Source organism: Phaseolus vulgaris, chromosome 3 (assembly GCF_000499845.2).
Source record: "Phaseolus vulgaris cultivar G19833 chromosome 3, P. vulgaris v2.0, whole genome shotgun sequence".
NCBI lineage: Eukaryota > Viridiplantae > Streptophyta > Magnoliopsida > Fabales > Fabaceae > Phaseolus > Phaseolus vulgaris.
In genome coordinates, this window is record NC_023757.2 from 38,180,155 (window position 1) to 38,199,186 (window position 19,032).

General features: G+C 30.7%; 3 protein-coding genes across 3 annotated transcripts; 2 read left to right on the plus strand and 1 right to left on the minus strand.

Moving 5' to 3' along the window:
* On the plus strand, positions 1 to 2,751 carry LOC137807508 (zinc finger CCCH domain-containing protein 39). The gene is made up of 2 exons (XM_068608188.1): positions 1 to 1,159; positions 2,161 to 2,751. Exons 1-2 carry the CDS (start codon positions 397 to 399, stop codon positions 2,430 to 2,432), a joined length of 1,035 nt encoding a protein of 344 aa, XP_068464289.1. The 5' UTR covers positions 1 to 396; the 3' UTR covers positions 2,433 to 2,751.
* Positions 2,752 to 7,071: 4,320 nt separating this feature from the next.
* LOC137807509 (nudix hydrolase 19, chloroplastic) lies at positions 7,072 to 10,873 on the plus strand. Its single transcript, XM_068608189.1, is given in 7 exon segments — positions 7,072 to 7,200; positions 7,202 to 7,705; positions 8,134 to 8,274; positions 8,365 to 8,469; positions 8,864 to 8,963; positions 9,905 to 9,997; positions 10,329 to 10,873. Coding segments are annotated over 7 exon segments (1,317 nt in total). The 5' UTR covers positions 7,072 to 7,086; the 3' UTR covers positions 10,589 to 10,873.
* A 383-nt stretch (positions 10,874 to 11,256) lies between these two features.
* On the minus strand, positions 11,257 to 13,266 carry LOC137807510 (uncharacterized). Its single transcript, XM_068608190.1, has 2 exons — positions 11,962 to 13,266; positions 11,257 to 11,835 (listed from the first exon to the last, which is right to left on the minus strand). The coding sequence occupies exons 1-2, from the start codon at positions 12,661 to 12,663 to the stop codon at positions 11,545 to 11,547; spliced, it is 993 nt and encodes a 330-aa protein (XP_068464291.1). The 5' UTR covers positions 12,664 to 13,266; the 3' UTR covers positions 11,257 to 11,544.
* Between the last annotated feature and the right edge of the window lie 5,766 nt (positions 13,267 to 19,032).

A 19,032-nucleotide genomic window follows, 5' to 3' on the forward strand; every position in this document is an offset into this window, starting at 1 on the left:
GGCTAGGGTTTTGACTTTCTTATGCCACCAAAAGGCTTAAACCTCGCATTTGCCTCCCCACATTCCCTTTCTTTCTCTTCTTCGCCCTTTTCTTAAATACTGGTGATCAATCCCCTAAAAAATCAAACTTTGATCACCCAACTAGTTTCTCTCCAACATTCTTATCTGGGTCTTCCCAATTTTTTGATTTGATCTTTCTCCCTCTCAGAAACTGGCCACAGTCTAGACTTTCTTCTTTCCCTCACTGCCTGTTCAGTGTTGATCATTCGATTTTTATTCATTGCATTCGATTGAATACCAGTGTTTTCAATTTGACTATTGATTCTTTAAGTTCATCAGCCAAGAATCAAATCAAAATAGAATCAAAATTTTATAGAACTTGATCAGAATTTCGTCATGAGTTTCTCTGACCACATTCCATCCTTTATGATGTCACCACCGTCATTTTCCACAGACTCAGATGCCATTGAAGTGAGGCTTCAATTCCCAATGAACAACGAATTGTTGGGGCCACATTCACCACAGGATCAACCCCCTTCTTTCAAGAGGGCAAGGATTGGTGATAACAACCACTCGTATGCAATGGCATGCCCTCCAAGGGTGACTCAGAACCCTGGTTTTAACAAGGGAACCAGCCACATTTTCTTCAAGACTCGCATGTGTGCAAAGTTCAGAATTGGGGCTTGTAGGAACGGTGAGAATTGCAATTTTGCACATGGAGTTGAGGACATGAGGCAGCCACCTCCGAACTGGCAAGATCTTGTTGGATTGCGCAATGAGGAGCGGCTGCCGTCAGGGAATTGGGATGATGACCAGAAAATTATACAGAAGATGAAGCTGTGCAAGAAGTATTACAATGGGGAGGAATGCCCCTATGGTGATAAGTGTAGTTTTCTTCATGAAGACCCTGCCAAGTTCAGGGATGATTCGGGGAGGTACAGAGAGAGCACAGCTATAAGCATCGGAACTAATGGATCTCCCAAGGCATATGGTGATCCTTCTAATTATTTAGAGAGTAATAGGGCTGTAAACACTGGCTTGAATGTTTCCCGACCGAATGTTAAGTCCACTTATTGGAAGACTAAACTGTGCATCAAATTTGAGACAACAGGCCACTGCCCCTTTGGGGATGACTGTCACTTTGCTCATGGGCAAGCAGGTACTTCAAATTCCCATTTTTGATTGATTGTTGGTTCTGGTTCTACATTGTTTTGATTTGTTCTGTTAGATAATTTGAAATCTGTAGTTGATTTAGACCTTATTTAGTTAAAATTTTGCTTAATCACTTGTAACAGAAGAAAGTAAGTTGAATTTCATGTGCAAGTTAAAATCAATTTGTGCAGTTTATCTTTGTAGGTTATGAGTAGAACTAGAAGGTCATTTTCTATAATGTTCCGGTACTTGTTAGTGATCTAATCTCCCAAAGATTGCTTCCTAAACAAACAAGATACAAAGCATGTACTTGAATAAGTGTCATTCTTGTTGTTGTGTATGAGCATAATTGTTGTTGCTGTGTATGAACATTGAGTATTTCTTGGTGCAACTGATGTTGCTTGTGTTCAAAAGTAATTAAACACTCATCTAGTGATTACTTGATGTCTTTGTCCAAGGCATATGTCACATATGCATGGAAATATACATTTATTATAAACTGTCCTTAGGAATTTTTTCTGGGATAGAAATATCCTAGATTTTCTCAACGATTAAGTAGTTGACCATTTCTATTTTGTAATGCATTAAAATACTATTACTCTAGTATGTTATTTAAACTATTTTCATTTTGCAAAGTATACTCTTGTTGCTTGACTGAAGTTTATAGTAGTTTGGTTTGTCATACTTTATGAAAAAAAAACTTCCGAGTGTTTGCCAGCGGTTCTCATGCTGGAAAACTAAACATGGTGTCATGGTCCACTTGATTATTTCTGTCTTTCAAATATATCACATGAATAGGTTATTGCTTCTGCATAATTCTGAATGATCAATTTGCAAGCATCCCTTGATTTCTGTTAATGGCTTAGATATCTGATGCCTGGCTCACAAAGAATTTGGATGTACTTTCATCAGCTTGTGATAATAACTTTATATTCTTATTGTGAGCAAAATGTACATACACTCTAGAAGTACCATGATTTCCTTATTATTTTTTGTGTTGCAAACCAGAGCTACAATTTCCTGGTGGACGCAATGAGGCAGAAACTGCCGGTGTCATTCCAATTTCAACTAAAGCTACCATTCCAACCTTACCAAGAGCAACACCAGTTTCTTCTAATGATGCACCTCCTAGCCATAGTGTACCTCCTGCAAATGAAGAGGAGCAGGGTAAGAAGTATTTACTGAAGTGGAAGGGACCCAAGAAAATCAACCGAATTTATGGTGATTGGCTTGACGATTTACCACTTGTTCACAACTTACCAGGCAGAGTGGGAATCTGAATTGGATTAGGAGATTGAATTCTTCACTGCAGACAGAATTTTGAAGTGTGATCACTGATTGATGGTGATCAGTTCATAGATTTATTTGTTCTTATTTATTTTTTCTATTAATTGTTATAGTTTTCTTTTTCTAATTAGAGATGTGCAATTGTCATTGTATATCGAGATTTTGATGGACTGAGGAATTAAGCCACATTGGTGAGAAAAAACCAAATTCTGAACTGTGTGAAATCCTGATTCGGGTTCATCAATTGTCAAAATTTCTGGACCTAACCCAGGTCTTAAATAGTTAAACTATAGTATTCTATTTTTACTCATACATGGAATATGATTATCTGGTCTTTTGTTACGTTTTCTTCTTCTACAGTTCTTCCATCACACCATACCTTGCCTCTTAGGTTTCAAAGTTGGATAAATCTTATTGCAAATGATCTAAATAATGCATAGAAAGAAATGTTGAAAAAACACTTATTGTATGAATTTTTTGTAAGATTATTTGTAAAAGAAGGGTTGAGTATTTTTATAAGATTGCATGAATCTCCCTAACACTACTTCCTGCTTGGTGGGTAAGATATAGAACTGCATAGAAATAAAACTGTTTGAAATTCAGGTTTTGATAGTAATTTTCTGATTTGTTATTTCTGATTATAACTGGTGATGTAACTAACTTTTTTAAAATTAAAACTGATTAAGAAACCAAAATTTGTTAAGAAAGATTAGTTATAATTTAATTATGATATTTTTATATTATATATAATAATATAGTTACTAAATAATTATAGCTAGAATATTTAAATAACCCTTGAATACCCATGCCTCCGAATAATCAAACAAATGTATGGGTTAAGTGGTAGGCTTAAGTTTGACTTAGCTACTTCTTATAGACATTTTAGAAAGGTTTAGTCTAATCCAGGATTTTTTTTTAAAAAATATACTTTTATTATATTATTATATATTTTAAGAAACTCATTTTATTAATAAGAACCTTGTATATTTATTTTTCAATAATTTTATAAATCTTGTTTAAGTTCAACATGTGTTTTTTTGATGATATGTGATCATCATGCTTAATAATGGAGAAAGTAAATAATTATATAAATTTAATACATTAACGGTAATACTTCAAACTGACTGTTCACAAATAAACTATATATATATATATATTCATGTATATGTATTTACCAAGTTTAGTTATTTAAACTATTCAACAAAAAAGTTTACATAATTAAAGGTTTAAACATGTCAACATCATTGGTTTATATATCAAGATTATCACTGTAGAGAATGAGAAGTGAGTCAACACAAAATTTAATAGATATTATATAGTAACTGAAATAAATGCGCGTGACTATGTATCTACGATTTTCTCTTTTACTCGATTTTTATGATAGAAATTTAACACATATACATAAATAATTTTATATGAATCAAAATTGGAAAGCAAAAATTAGAGTGCAGAGAGTGATGGTAAATGATTTATATGAGATTTTGTGTAAAAATGTGTGATAGTGTGGTCAACTTTCTGTTATTGTCTTAAAATAAGAAATTAAGGAAAGAGTGAGAGTCATATAAAAACGATACATTAATATTAATTTTAAAAATATTTAAAAATATTTTTTAAGTAATTCATATGAAATAACAAAATATTTCATTGTATTAATAAAATATATTAAATAAGAATAGAATAAAAAAAATTATGTACGCTAAAAAAAAAATATTATAATAGAAAATCTCCTTTTTCATTTATAGGTATAGATTTCATATTTTATACAAATTACTCACAACTTTTATGTGAATGTAAAATTAAAAGCCTACTCTTAATAAATTTTTTATTTCCAAATTTAAATCTTTCAGTTTTCATTTTAAAACTAGTTTATATTACCTTGATTTTTGTGTTCTTTAAGAAATTGTTCTAAGACAAGAAAAACTAGTAAATACTTACTCATAAAGGTATGATTCAGTCCAAACATATTTTTATGCTTAAAATATAAATTTAAATTCAATAATATGACTTAAATTTTAAAAATATATACTTTTAAAAAAAATGTTTTATTTTTTAAAGTAACCCAAAATAGTCCATTGACCCATATGCTAAAAATTAACTCCTTTAAGGATGTTTCTTCCTTCACCTAACAATTTTTTTCCTGTAATCCATCAATTTTGGAAAAGATTGTTTTATCCTTTTTAAAAATTACATAATTTTTTTAGAATATTTTCATGACATACTTTTTGAAATCATGAAATATATTTTTAGAAAATATTTTCCAAAATAAACTTTCTAAAACGTATTATATACGTTTCAGAATGTGTTTTTTAAAATAAATTTTTCAGAATAATGAGGAGTTAGGTGGAACGCTTTGGTTATTGCACCTAATTGGTAGAGTGCAAAGAAAAAATTAATAGTTAGAAAAAAAATACTCTTCTTTTAAAGGTGGTTGGTTCCTTAACCATCATTCTACATTCGTGCAATAACAAAGCAGAAAATTAGATACTTAAGAAGAAATTAACTTAAAACTAAAATACTTAATGGATCAAATTATTTTTTTTTTAACTTTTTAATTGGTATACTTTAGTAGGATGTAAAGGTGACGAGAATGAACATTATAAATCTGTAAAAAAAATTACAAAATTTGTATATTTTATAAAGAGGAAATGTGTTAGCTAAATGAAGAATATATTTCTTTTATATTATGTAAAATATTTATAACTTTTAAATAATAATATATTCATTCTTCAATTAACTTACATTTATTCCTTTTAATTTATAAAATAAGTTTTTAATATTCTCCCAAACAATAACAAAATCTCTAAAAAAATCACTTACAAAATAGAAAAGGCAAATATAATCTTATCTTGTGTAAGTGGAGTAATTCAACTAAACATATTTATATAATTTCCTCTCAATTATTTTATATTTTACATAAGAATAATATTATCAAAGTAAAATAATCGGAATTAACATAATTATATCATTTCCTCTTAATTATTTAACATATTATATTTTGTATGGAACAAAATGTATTGAAAAATGATAAAAGGAAAGAATAAATATACAAGATATCCAAGATATCTTTATAGTGGTTCATTTGACCATGCAAACTACATTCAGTTCTCGATCAATAAATTTAGTTTCACTAATTAAGCTAATGTTTCAAAGTCCAATACAAGTATTGTTTGAGCTCTTATTCACTAATGATTAACTCTTTGTATTGCTTGGGCTTGAAGTCGGTTCTTACTAATTCCTTGAGTATTGTTTGGGTTCATAGTTACTCATGACTAAACCTTTGGGTATTCTTTTCCAAAACACTCAACTAAATATTCTTTCAACGAGTCACTCCTAACTCAACCAAGTATTCTTTCCACAAGTCACTATTGACTTAATTAAGTATTGTTTCACAAGTCACTATTTACTTAATCAAATATTCTTTCATAAGTCATTATTGATTTAACCGAGTATTCTTTGAACAATAGTCATTATTGACTAATGACCGAGTATTATTTATCAAACAATCATTTTTTACTAAGATAAAAATATTATTTGAGTGGTGATCAACAAATCACATACTTGCTCACAAAAATTGTACACTCTCCTATAGTTTGTTAATTGAACACAGAACATTGTCATTGAAACTTTTGAGGAACATAAAAACTTTAGGAGAGTTTTAAAACAAATACAACATGGTCTAACCATTTCTTCTTCTTCTTCTTGTTTTTGAATTGATTTATATAGGTTTTGAAGAAAGTAACCGTTGTAAATCTATTTAAGGTTGTTGAGCAACTTTAGCTTTTCTGAATATCCTTTTTTCATGTGAGGAACTTGGATGTGAATTATGCATTAAATGTCATTTTCTTCTTTTATGTAATCTCCCAAAAACTAGATGTACTTATCTCTTCGGATAGTGTGTCTTGTCTTGACTTTTTTTAAAGTACATAATCATACGAAACAAATAGTCTTTCCAGGATTGTCAATGTTAGCGCCAAAGAATTATTAAAGAAATATAGTTTTAGAATCAAAAGATCATTTGATGTGACTTGTGCTTACAACAAATTTCATTAGTAGATGAAACTGGGAAACACCTACAACATAGAATAAGTATATAGATATTTGAGAGGTACAAAGTTCGAAAGATACTAGATTAACTTAGATTATGTACATATTTTATGTTTATCAAACATAAAGATACAACTACATAGATATTCTATGTTTATCAAACAAGACACTTACATCTTATATCATCTATATTTGAATTAAGTTAGTGTCTTATGGATGAAGTATAATATATTTATATTTAATTGTTTTTGAGATTTAATAAAAAAATATAAAGTGCTAAACTTTTACTCTAACTACGTGTATTATTGTCAATTCATTCTTATTAAATAACAAATTATATTATACTATATACATAGATTCATCCAGTAAAGAAAAAAAATAAAATATATATAGATAGATAGATATTCCTAACTTATACATATATAAAAGAATAGGAAAATATTTAGTATTTTGATGTTTTTTTTATGGTTTGTAGTTTAGCCAAGTCATGAGTGGGACTGAAACTGGAAAAAGTCACACGTGTCGTCATCATTGATACTCTTGCGCAACCAATCATCACCACTTACAATTACTAGTCTCCCTTTTGACCTTTTACCTAGAAAAATGGAAGCAAAACTTGAACTTGTTAAGTTTCTCAAATGCTTTGCAAAATTCTTCTTCCATAACAGACTCTCCCACCAAACCCTGTTATCTCTAACAAGAGCTTTCTCGCAAAAGCAAGGCTTCTCCCGCCACCATGTCCATAAACGTTCATTCCCATGCCTTCGCCGGCAACCCTCTTCTCTCCAAATTCTCACTTTCAGGCCACCCCCTTCCACCCTCTTCAGCTCTTGAAGCCCTCAACGTGCGAATTGGTCAACCAAATACTCATTCGTATCCCTCCCTGAGCTTCAAGGTACTACCTTTCCGAAATGGGAGGCCCTTGGCTTCTTCCGAGACCAGCTCCGGCGACTCGCCGCCGATTTGGCATCTGGGTTGGCTCGGCTTGGACGATCTCAGGGTTATTTACGACAATTCCGGTGCCCAGTTGAGTGTGGACTCGTTGGTGTATCTGAATTCGAGTGCAGAGGACGACGCCGTTTACTGGGCAATCGATGTTTCTGCTGAGGCAATTGAATTGGGTAGCAAAACGGGTTTGCGTTTTGTGGAGCTTCGAACTCTCATGGTGGCTACCGACTGGTCGGATTTGCAAGCAATGGGAAACTTGGCTATTGCTGGTCATGTAAGTTCATTTTGCAACATGATCAATCCACTAAGTTTTTTTGTTACATAATACACATATGTATATGGATTTCTCAATTCATTTTCACTAAAATAGTTACAAATTCGAATATATATATATATATATATGAAGCATATAAAATAAAAACTCTTGTTACTGTGAGAAATAAAAACTATAAATATTGCTATTAAGTAATATTTGAGTTATCAAAGTTATCACTTTAATTGGTGACTGCCACTGTGGATTTTAATCAAACATTTTATACATTTAAAATGCGTAATTGACTTGAGGAGTCAAATTCGTAGTTATCTACTTATCTTATTTTAGTTGGCCTATTATCAAATTATTACTTTTATAGTGAATTAGTGTATGATACTGTCGGAGCAATGTCAGTGCAACTTCTTAATAACCGGGTTTGGCCTGGCCAGGCTAAGGCACTGCTAGAATGGCATAATATTTCACGATTTTGTGGACATTGTGGTGAGAAAACAGTCCCTATGGAAGCTGGGAGACGGAAGCAATGTTCAAATGGTTCATGCAAAAAAAAGATATACCCACGTGTTGATCCGGTTAGTTGTCTTCTGTTTTTAAGTGTTGATTTGATAAAAGGATGATCAAGTGTTTGCTCAATTATTTGTTGCTTACATGATCTTATGTAGGTGGTCATTATGCTTGTAATTGATAGAGAGAATGACCGTGCTCTTTTGGCTAAACGACCAATGCGTCTACATCGATTGTATACTTGTTTATCAGGTTTCACAGAGGTAGATTTCGACAGTTTTAAGACCTTTCATTTTGTAGGGACTCAAAAAGGTTTTTTGTTGTTATAGCATGAGGAAACATAGCTTACTAAATTGACATTTTTCTGTTTGTGTTCCTTAAAGCCTCCCTTTTATGTGTGGTCTGGAAATCTTGAACTTCCTTTGGTTCTGTAAATTGGTCAGTATTATAGGTGCTGACAGCCAAAAACTGTGTACTTTTTTATCTGTGAAAAGTTCAACCTTCTCCTTAAAAGGAAAAATGATGTCTATAAGGCCAGGTTTCATGAGCTTGAGAATTCATTTTTGTCCGGGCATCATTTCGTAGTTGTTTTATATTTGATCCCTTTTTCCTTCTATACAAAAATTTAATTAGTTTCTATCCCCTTGTGGCATTTAGCCAGGAGAAAGCTTGGAGGAAGCTGTGAGAAGAGAAACATGGGAAGAGACTCGTGTTGAAGTGGGAGAAGTTGTATATCACAGTTCTCAGCCGTGGCCTGGTTATAACTTATGCAACATCACCTAATTTTAATTTAACTATGTTCTTTAATAATTTTATCATTTCTCTTTTGTTTGCATGAGAAACATTTAGGGTTTTCAGTTTACAACTTTGTGATTTAAAATCTTATTGGCAATTTGTATTATTTGAATATGCTTTTACTTGTATAGTATTAACTAGGGTTGAAACAAATTGAGTCAAGATAAGCATTTGAAGCTCAAGCTTTGCTTATAAAAAAAGAATTTGGTTAATTTCAAATTAAGTATTCATATTTGTGATTGAAAATGAAGAAAAAATTGAAATAGAAGTTTTTATTTTCTTTTCATAATTCATTTTGAGATAACTTTAATGATCTTATATAGTTTTTATTTGCATATTAAGTATGATCATTTCTGGAACATAATGCCTCTTTCCTCACAAGTCAAACTAAAATTGCTTGGTCACTATAGTACTTCTATGTACACACTCATACACATGTAGAAGGGCTACCCGTGAGCTTTTGACATCGAGCTTTAGAAACCTTAGCTTGAGGCACAAACTCGCAAATGAACTTGGTCAAGCATGAAAAAGCTCAAATAATTCGCACTTAGCAATAGGAATTGTCCCTGTCCATTTATTTACACCTTACTTTTATTTGCGTAGTTGCATGTGGCTAATGGAGAACATGAATGAATTCTTGAAATTAATTGCTGGTAGTTCTGTTGTGGTTTGGACATGTTCAAAGTAACTTAAAACTTGTTGATATCTTAAATATGTTTGAAACTCTTAATTCTTCTCACACACGTGGGCAGCTTTCAGAATTTAACTATAGGTGAACATAATCTCATGTAATGATGAGTTAACATAATTCTGTGATTTTACCATTTTTCTTATCAATTTTGTAATTATATTCCTCCCCTTATTGTCTATTAATTACACAATTTTTATTGTTTTTGTTTCTAGTTGGACCAAGTGGCATTCCATGCCAGTTGATGGTTGGGTTCTTTGCATATGCAAAATCCCTTGAAATAACTGTGGACAAGAAAGAGTTAGAAGGTGCATTGACCTCGTTTCTTTTACTATAACTTAGCCCTTCCCATTTATTTATATGCATAACTTAAAATGGTGAGTTAGTCTGTAAAACTGTATTTGTTAGAGAGATTTAGGCACAGCATGTGTATGTTTGTGGAGTGGCTGATTTCTCGGTTATACATGTCTCAGACTTTTGTCTGAAACTTCAGCTGCACCATATCCATACATATGGTGTATGCAATGCAAGTATTTTCCTTGAGTTCTGAACTTAAGAATATAATTTCTGTTTATCTCAATTTCTTTTGTTTCGGTTTATTGAATTGGCAACAACTGATTCCGCAACTTGCTTATCTAGATGCTCAGTGGTACAGTAGAGAAGATGTGAGAAAAGCATTGACGTTTGCTAAATACAAGGAAACCCAAAGAACTGCAGCAGAAAAGGTCGAACAAATATGTAAGGGACTAGAAGAGAACAGAAGCTTGGCTTCAGATTTCAACGTGGAAAGTGCTGGTGAAAATGCTCCAATAGTTTTCCCTGGACCTTTTGCAATAGCCCATCACCTTATTTCTTCTTGGGCCTTCTCAGATAAAAATGTAGTGCATCATTCAAGATAACGCATTATAGTTCCTTGACAAATTCGTAAGAGTGTCAGAAACTCTTTCAAGGAACCTCTGGAATCAAATTTATTTTATTAGTGCTGTTGAATAATACAAGTGTTAAATATCTTTTTATCCCCAATAGTGTAAGGGGTTTCGTCAAATTGTTTTTTAGATTCTGCAGTCCTGGAATTGAAGAGCTCAACTTTTGATTGTGCATTATTCATTCACGTACTACTCATATTGTCTATTATCAACGATTTTATTAATACTATACAAGACCATATTTGCTTGTTATGGTTTCATGATGTTTCTTTGATTACCTTGCAATTGATCTTAATCTTGTTTTACCATAGTTTTGGGGGTCTGTTTTTAGTAATGCACTCTTCTTGTGCCTAACTTACTAGGCCTATTGTACGCCATGTGATTGCTTTGCATGATCGATAGGATTCCCTTATGCAATGACAAAGTCGAATCTTTTTTGGATGTTCCGTCTTGGAGAGGTCGTTGAGCTCCTAAATTCAACTTTTCTTATGTTGTGGAAGGTGGAGACTAAAGCATTGCATTCCAACACTTTCTATCTTTCTCATGATTGGAAACGACAAATTCAGAATGTGTCATTCTGCTATATCTAAGAAACATAGAATAGGCATCCTCGTGATTAGCAAATGGCAAACATGGAGTGATTTCACGACAAACCAAAACTTAAATGGTTGCTATGGAACTATCAAGAGAATTTTTTGTATACAAAGACACGCCAAAATGTGCAATATATTCCTCATGGAAGTGCAGATGAGCTACACCTATCAAGTTATCAAATGTTATTCTAACGGCAGTTCCTCGTTTTATTCTTCTATCTATCCAAGAAAGATGCTGTGGCAAAGGAGAAATTATATCTACATGAAGCTATACTTTCTTTTTCTTCTCACAGAAATGCTCCAACCATTATGGCAGGCTTTTGGTAGAAGGGAGCACTATAATTTCTTGTGCACCTTTGCTGTTGTTTCTGCCCAATGTAAAATTGACCTGGCCAAAGCATCCATGGGGTCTATACATTTCCTGAGAAGAGGATCATTGTGAGGGAGAACCCCCAGCAAATCATCAGATGCCAGAAGCACCAGGTTCACTGCCCTAACCAAAAGAACATGGATTGCAATTCTCAATAAATTCCTTGCCCCTTCAATGTCCTTTCTGTACAATGCCTCCATTGCAGGAACCAATACATGCTCCTCGGTTGCTTTGTCTAGCAACACTACTTCAAATCCCTGCAGATAAATTTTACCATCATTTACACAAAATAAAATTCAATCTGGTACACCAAAAAAAAAAAAACACCAAGTAACCGATGGTGTTTGTTACTTTCTGTTATTAACACGAGTCATTATGAATACCTGACTTTGAAGCTTCTCTTGGTAATAACTAGCTACAAAAGCGGAATCGGTAGTCAGCAGTCCAATCCTCACAGTACAAGCAGCATGGATTGGTTTCAACTTGGCATTCTTGAGTTCCATGGCCACACAATCACCAACATGAAGAAAGGGTAGGGAACTATCCTCAGAAATTTCACTGTGCCACGCATGTGAGAGATGGCAAGGCATGGCCAATCCCTGAGCTCCAGACTGCTGAAGAAAGTTCCTTTTGCTCCTCAAATTGTCAATCACAAGGTCCTCATTCAATTTGATGCGATCAATTCTGCTCCTTGCAGAAGGGAGGGGACCACGTAAAGAAAGCACTTTGCTTAGCACAGGATCACTGGAAACAACGAAAGGTGGGCATTCTCTACCATTTCTTGAACCCCAACAAGCAAGCTTCTCCAAGAAAATCAGAGTTGATAGAACAGACACTCCTCCTATAACACCAACAGTGTTTGGTTGGCTTAGCAGAGAACCAGAGCTTTCACATCTCATAAGGGAAGTAGCCGGTTCTGCGTATTTTCCATTCTCTTCAGAAGATAACTGTAAACCTGTGCTTGAATTTGATTTCGCTCTGCACAGAGTCTGAGTCCTCTTTCTAAAGGCATCACCAGTAAGAAACGGAGGGTGATTTAATATCTGCACAGACATCAATATGCCCCTCTCTAGAATCTCTAACATCCCAGTTTCTATGAAAATATTTTCCCCTCTAAATTACAAGCGTCTATTTATCATCACCACTGAAAAGTCCACAAGTGCCCAAGAAAATTTTGTCACAGTCACGTCACTAAATTCCAGAAACATGTTGCTGGGGTCTTCATGGTTTCGGTGTTTGGCCTTTGGCAAAGCTATAGCAGATTTTAAAGCCAAACCAGCAAGAGCACAAGCTAACATCACTCTCTACACCAGATTCCCCATAACAGAATCTAGAACTAAAGGACAATAATTCAAATAACCACAATGGATCTTATATATTAAAGTATATTAAAGTGTTATTTTTATATACTCCGGTAACTAATAATTGATGGCATGTAAAATGCAAAAAGGTCGGTAACTAAGGTAAAATGTAAGAAGTAGCTTAAAAAAAAGTAACAACACCACCCTCCAACATTGCCTAGCCTTGTGTAGGTTCTATGGGAGTGTTTTGGATGCTGATAAAAAAATAAAAAATAAATGGGAGTGTTTTGGAGGAACTAACATAGTTATCATTTGTGTGAGACTATATCCTTTAGGATGTGATTGGTAGAGTGGACTTGAAAGGTAGAGAGAAAAATAATTGATCTTGTGTGTTTGGTAATGGGGAGGAAAGAATAAATTATATGTGGGACTAAGTATATTATTTTCACATATTTTTATTTGTTTATTATTAAATCAATCAAATTGTATCATTTTTAAAATATTTTTCTTTATCATCAGACAATAAAACCTTTAGTTTTATTTTCTTAATTTTTTATTTTCATTGTATGTATTACTTTCTTCAAAATCCAAATTAACATTAGAGTTTTATATTAATTATTAGGATTTTTTTTTTCCAAGTTCCTGGGCTAGTACATTGTAGACCGTTGAGGAGATGAATGAATGCGATAGAATGATCGATCCAATAAGAGTGCTGTAAGTTGTAATCTTGGAATCGACGACATGTGATGCGCCATATCATAACTTATTTGTCGCACTTGAATTATTAGATATTATTTGTTTCTTTCCACAATAGCACGGAATGCAATGAATACTTGACGCGCGTGTTTGGTGTTATTTGATTAAAAATTAGGCACATCAAATCCATTTGTTCCATATGCACTACCCTCTCAAACACCTTACTGTTCTTTTCAACTTTAAAAAGGGAAAAGTTCATTTGTCTTATGCTCAATCACTGTCCCCACCGCCATGCATTGGTAATAAGCTTGCAATTTTTTAAAATAAATGTATATGATTTTTATAAAAAATAAATAAATGTGAATTATATCTAATTTTTATATAAAATAAATGACTTAAGATACTCCATCTTAAAACTTGTACTGTCCAATATCTAGATTATAAAACACCTATGACTTAATTTAAAAATAAATATTCTAAAAACAAATACCTGAACTAAAAAATATATCAAGAAATTATCATAATACAGATCAAAAGTTTAAGACATACATAAAAAAAGAAAAAAAAAAAAACAAAGAGACTTGGACGTGTCTATATGTATATGTATGTGTACATGTATGTATATTGTACTATTAATTATGAAATAAAAACATATGATTTTAAGTTTTAAATTAAAATTGACGGATTGGATTGTGTTTTTTAAATCCAATTTATTTATTTTTAAATAAAAGGGAGTTAGAATCAGGTATGAATCGTTTAAAAAGATTAAATATTCTCCTTTTACACCATAATCATTAGTATAAAATAACACAAGATTAAATGTGCAATTGAATAACTACGTATATGTGTTAAATAATGAGCTATAAATCCAATTGTACTCAAGTAGTTTGGAGATAAAAGTTCTTTTTCGGACAGTTGTAATTCAAAGTTAGGTTAGTTAAATATATAAATTACTAATTAGGAATGGCAATTTAGATTCCTTCAGTTTATTTTGTCCCATCATAATCTACAGAAAATTTGATCGGAGCAAACTCGCTTGTATAAAAATTACGGATCAGTTTTGTTGATTTGTCTTACATACTAATTGGTCTACAAAATTGTAGGCTAATTCACATAACCAAAATCTTAAAAAAGTTATATGGAAATGTTGTAATGATAACTTTATTTTAATGTTTTATATATTTCTTGCATCCTGTAATTATAAAATTAGTAATAAAATTTAAATAAGTTAAATAAATATAAAATTAATTTCTACATCAAATAAAAGTTAAATCTTTCATGAATAAGGAAATATAAATCTTTTTATTATTTAAACTACTGAAAAACTATTGTATTAATCATCATTTTGTCATGACTTCAAAAATAATATAATTATTCTTTCATTTCAATAATATAATTGGTTATTTTTTGTTGCGGATTATCCGTTCTGTCTGAATACAAACTTTGAATTTTAAATTATACTGAATAAGTCTATATAAACGAACAAGTTAAAAACTTAATTTATTTCACATTTTTTCTAGTCGTTAGAAAAGTCTTTCTATATGATTTGAACCACATTATTTATTTCTTTAACTTTAACTTCTAATCGATGTATGCATTATTTCTTATTTATGTGGCTTTTAATTTAAACTGTGTTGGGGTTTAATCCCCTCAGCTTCACACACACAAAGATTAGGTTACCTTTTTACCATACATGTTAAGTTTTATTCTTTCATGTTGTTTCATTGGTCTTAATGATAAAATTAATTTTCCTGCAAATAATATAATATTTGATGTACCTTTAATGTAATTTATTTCTTTCAATATAAATATATTATTTTATTGCTAAATCATTTCAACAGAAAATGAATTAAATTGCATAAGAGGAAGTCTTTTAACTACATTTTGATTTCAAGATCTAATTAATTATAACAACGTGATTTTCACTTTCTTTTCTTGTCGAGAGTGCATGTCAGGATAAATTAATAATAAGATTTATTATTATAAACAAATTTTTAATTTATTGAAACGTTTTTTAATTTATTATAAAACCGTAATAAAATCATCAAAATTCAAAACCGATAGTATATCAAAAGGTAGTAATCTTAATGATGTTAGTTTGATCATTAACATGTCATATTTGATTGTGAGGTTGTTTTAGTACTTTTATTTGCATGTAAGAACAGTATTATATATCTAGATAAAATAGCATAAAAGTACTATATTGTACTTATAAACTCTATTCTTTATTTTTATTCAATGTTTAACAAAAGTATTTACACTTTAAGAAATAATGATTGTATAGTCCCCAAAAGAGTGACGTAAAGAGCAAGAGATAGACGTTACATGAGACTAATCTGAGTTTAGCGTTCCAATAGAAATGAAAGTTAATCTTTTGATGGTTATGCATTAGAGACAGTCCCCAATGAGACTCAATTTTACAAGGTAGTGTTGGCTAAGTCTACATAAAGAAAAAATTGTATTATTTAACTTGTGTAGGTTTGGGGGACACTAAAATGAATATAAAATTAAATAATTATTAAAAAGTGGACTTTAAACTTAACTCGTAAAACCGACTTATAAGGTGAGATTTGCACTCACTTACTATAAAATGTCCTAATCTCTAGTTGATGTAAGACATATTAAGAAGTAGACTTTAAGCATAATTCAACCTCATAAAAGCGGCTTATAATAGGTGAGGTTTACACCCACTTATATACTATGAAATGTCCTAATCTCCAATTGATATGGGATCTCCAACAATAATTAAACTTAGCCGTTAGGGACACTGCGTGAGAAAAGCAAATGTGAGTAAATTGTCGTCATTGGGAACAAGACCTGAAAAATAAATATGAATAAAATGCACTTAAGGAGAGCGAAATGGCCACGAAGGAGACTTAGGATTTTTTGGAAGAATTTCGGGATTATGAGTTTGAAAGTGTGAGAAAATGAAAATGTGAGACAAAAATGTTTTAATGCTTTATTTTTTTTCTCATTAAATAACTTAGCGTGGACTAAGGTGAAAATAAACGTTCACATCACCTTAGTGACGCCTAAACCTACTTAAATGTATTGTATACACTTTGTGTTCCCATTTTCGATGCAATATCATTATGTAACTTATTTTTTTTATTGCATCTACTTTGTGTCATCATTCTATACGCTAACTTATTATTATTTTAATAATTTTTAACTTGCATCCACTTTGTGTTCCCATTCTAAATTCAATGTTATTCTGTCACTTAATTTTTTTCATTGCATCTACTTTATGTCCCCATTCTAGATGTTAACTTATTATTATTAGTTTAATAATTTTTAACTTACATTAACTTTGTGCCTCCATTCTAGACGCTAACTTATTATTATTATTTCAATAATTTTTACTGTAAGTTAAAGGTCTCAATTGTGGACATAATATTTGACATTTATTTTTGTGTCCAATTTGAGTAGACTTTCCCCATGCTAATGACTATTTTTTATAGCTCTTACTTTTTGTTGGCAGTTAAAATGAATTTTTCTTGTAGAGTTATAAATGTTTTTGCCAATGTTTGTGTTATTAGTGGGAATAAAATCCAAGTTTAATAATAGAATAAAAACTATAACAACTATACAAATTGTGTAATACTATGACAATAATTATTATTATTATTATTAATTATTAATTTATGAGTAATAATATGTATGTAATATTAAATTTATTCCTTATGAATTTGTATTCCTATATAATAATTCATATCTAATGTTGAATTTATTTATAGATAGAATTACTTGAGTAATTTACCTACACTAATATTAATAATGTTGATAACAACAATAATATTAATAATATTAATAACAATAATAATATCATTAATAATAATAATGAATTTGAATATTATTGTTAATAATGATATTATTATTATTATTGGTGTTGTGGTTAATGTTTTATTATTATTATTATTAATTATTATTATTATTATTATTATTATTGATCTATGGATAATAATTTGCATGTAATATTGAATTTCCGTACAAATATATAGTTGTAAGTAAATTACTCGCAAATTTGTATCATTAGATCAACTTACAACTTCTTATAGTGAACCTAAAAAAGTATTCTCAATGTTTGTCTCAGGACGTTATCCTCTTTTAATTAGAAAACATGTGATCACACCCTTATGTAAACAAATTGTTTAACTATGAGTGACTAGGTCTACAAAATACTCAAATTATAGTTAAGGGTGGTTGTATGTTCAAATAATACTTTATGTTTAGCTAAAAGTAAATACAATCCAAATAATATTTTGTGTGTTTGTTAGAAGTGATTGTGGTAGAAATAATATCACGTGTGTAGCCAAAAGTGACTAAATTATAAAAAATAATCGTCTTTTATCTTGTAGTGTTAGTCAACTAGTGTAACTTAATATGTTGATAAAAAAAATTAAACGTAATTTAAGTTTTCAGATGAACCAATATAAAGATATCTTATGAATGTGTGTATAACTTACTATTAAAAAAATTAATTTCTTAAAAATCGAAACATATATCAATGAAATTTATTTTAGAGAAATTCAATAGATTTGCTTAAAGTAAGATTACTTTTACCCGTATTGAAGTAGTACCTTTCCTTATGCAATGAATTGTTGTTCATAAAAAAAAAAAACTTTTTATCTATGAAATATATTTAATATAAAATGAAATAATGTTTTTTTTAAGTCAAAAAGTTGATATAATCATAAAAAATATATTTTTAGATGAAGTGTGGTATATAATATAGTTTATACAGACCAACAACAAAGTTACGTATTTATTGTTGTATGTACTATTCAGTGTTTTAAAATGTTGGCTTCTAATAATATTTGATTGTGGGTCTTCGATTAAGATGGAGTAATATTTATAAAATGTTCTTCAATACTCACGATGAGTCTAAATTAACATAAATATCACAATTAATCATAAATTAACTCTGATATCATGTATTAATCTTATGTAAAGTTTAAACTTAAATAACTTTTACTTTGGATCACTGATACGATCACGATAATAAGTAGTGTCTGGGATCTTCTCATATATACAATACATAATAAAAAGAAAAACTTAATATTGACTTAGTCCAACAAACTATATAATTTGCTTGTTTTCCTAAGAAAAACTCATTCCAAAGTTCGTGTGTTTGCCAGCAATCAGGATGTGTTGATGTTCATTTTAGATCTATTTAAGAATTAATATGGTGTTTGCCAAAATATATTTGTTAAAAAAATCTAAGCTCTGAAATGAATTTTGTCACATCCACAAATTAGTCTTTTGATTTTGACAAGGAATGTCTCTTAAAAAATTAGATACACAGTGTCAAAATTGTTAAAGCAAGTGCTTTTAACATTGAGAGTTGAATTAGTTTTCCGTTTAAGTTAATAATATATGCACGATCTCTGAAAAGAATATAAAAAATGTAAAAATATGTATATTTCATTATATTTCCTTCACAAATTATCGTGTACT

Coding starts and splice junctions, on each gene's coding strand:
- LOC137807510 (XM_068608190.1), bottom strand. CDS start 12,663: ATGTTAGAGATTCTAGAGAGGGGCATATTGATGTCTGTGCAGATATTA. Junction 11,836..11,961: donor AAGAGAAGCTTCAAAGTCAG/GTATTCATAATG, acceptor ATTTATCTGCAG/GGATTTGAAGTAGTGTTGCT.
- LOC137807508 (XM_068608188.1), top strand. CDS start 397: ATGAGTTTCTCTGACCACATTCCATCCTTTATGATGTCACCACCGTCA. Junction 1,160..2,160: donor CTTTGCTCATGGGCAAGCAG/GTACTTCAAATT, acceptor GTTGCAAACCAG/AGCTACAATTTCCTGGTGGA.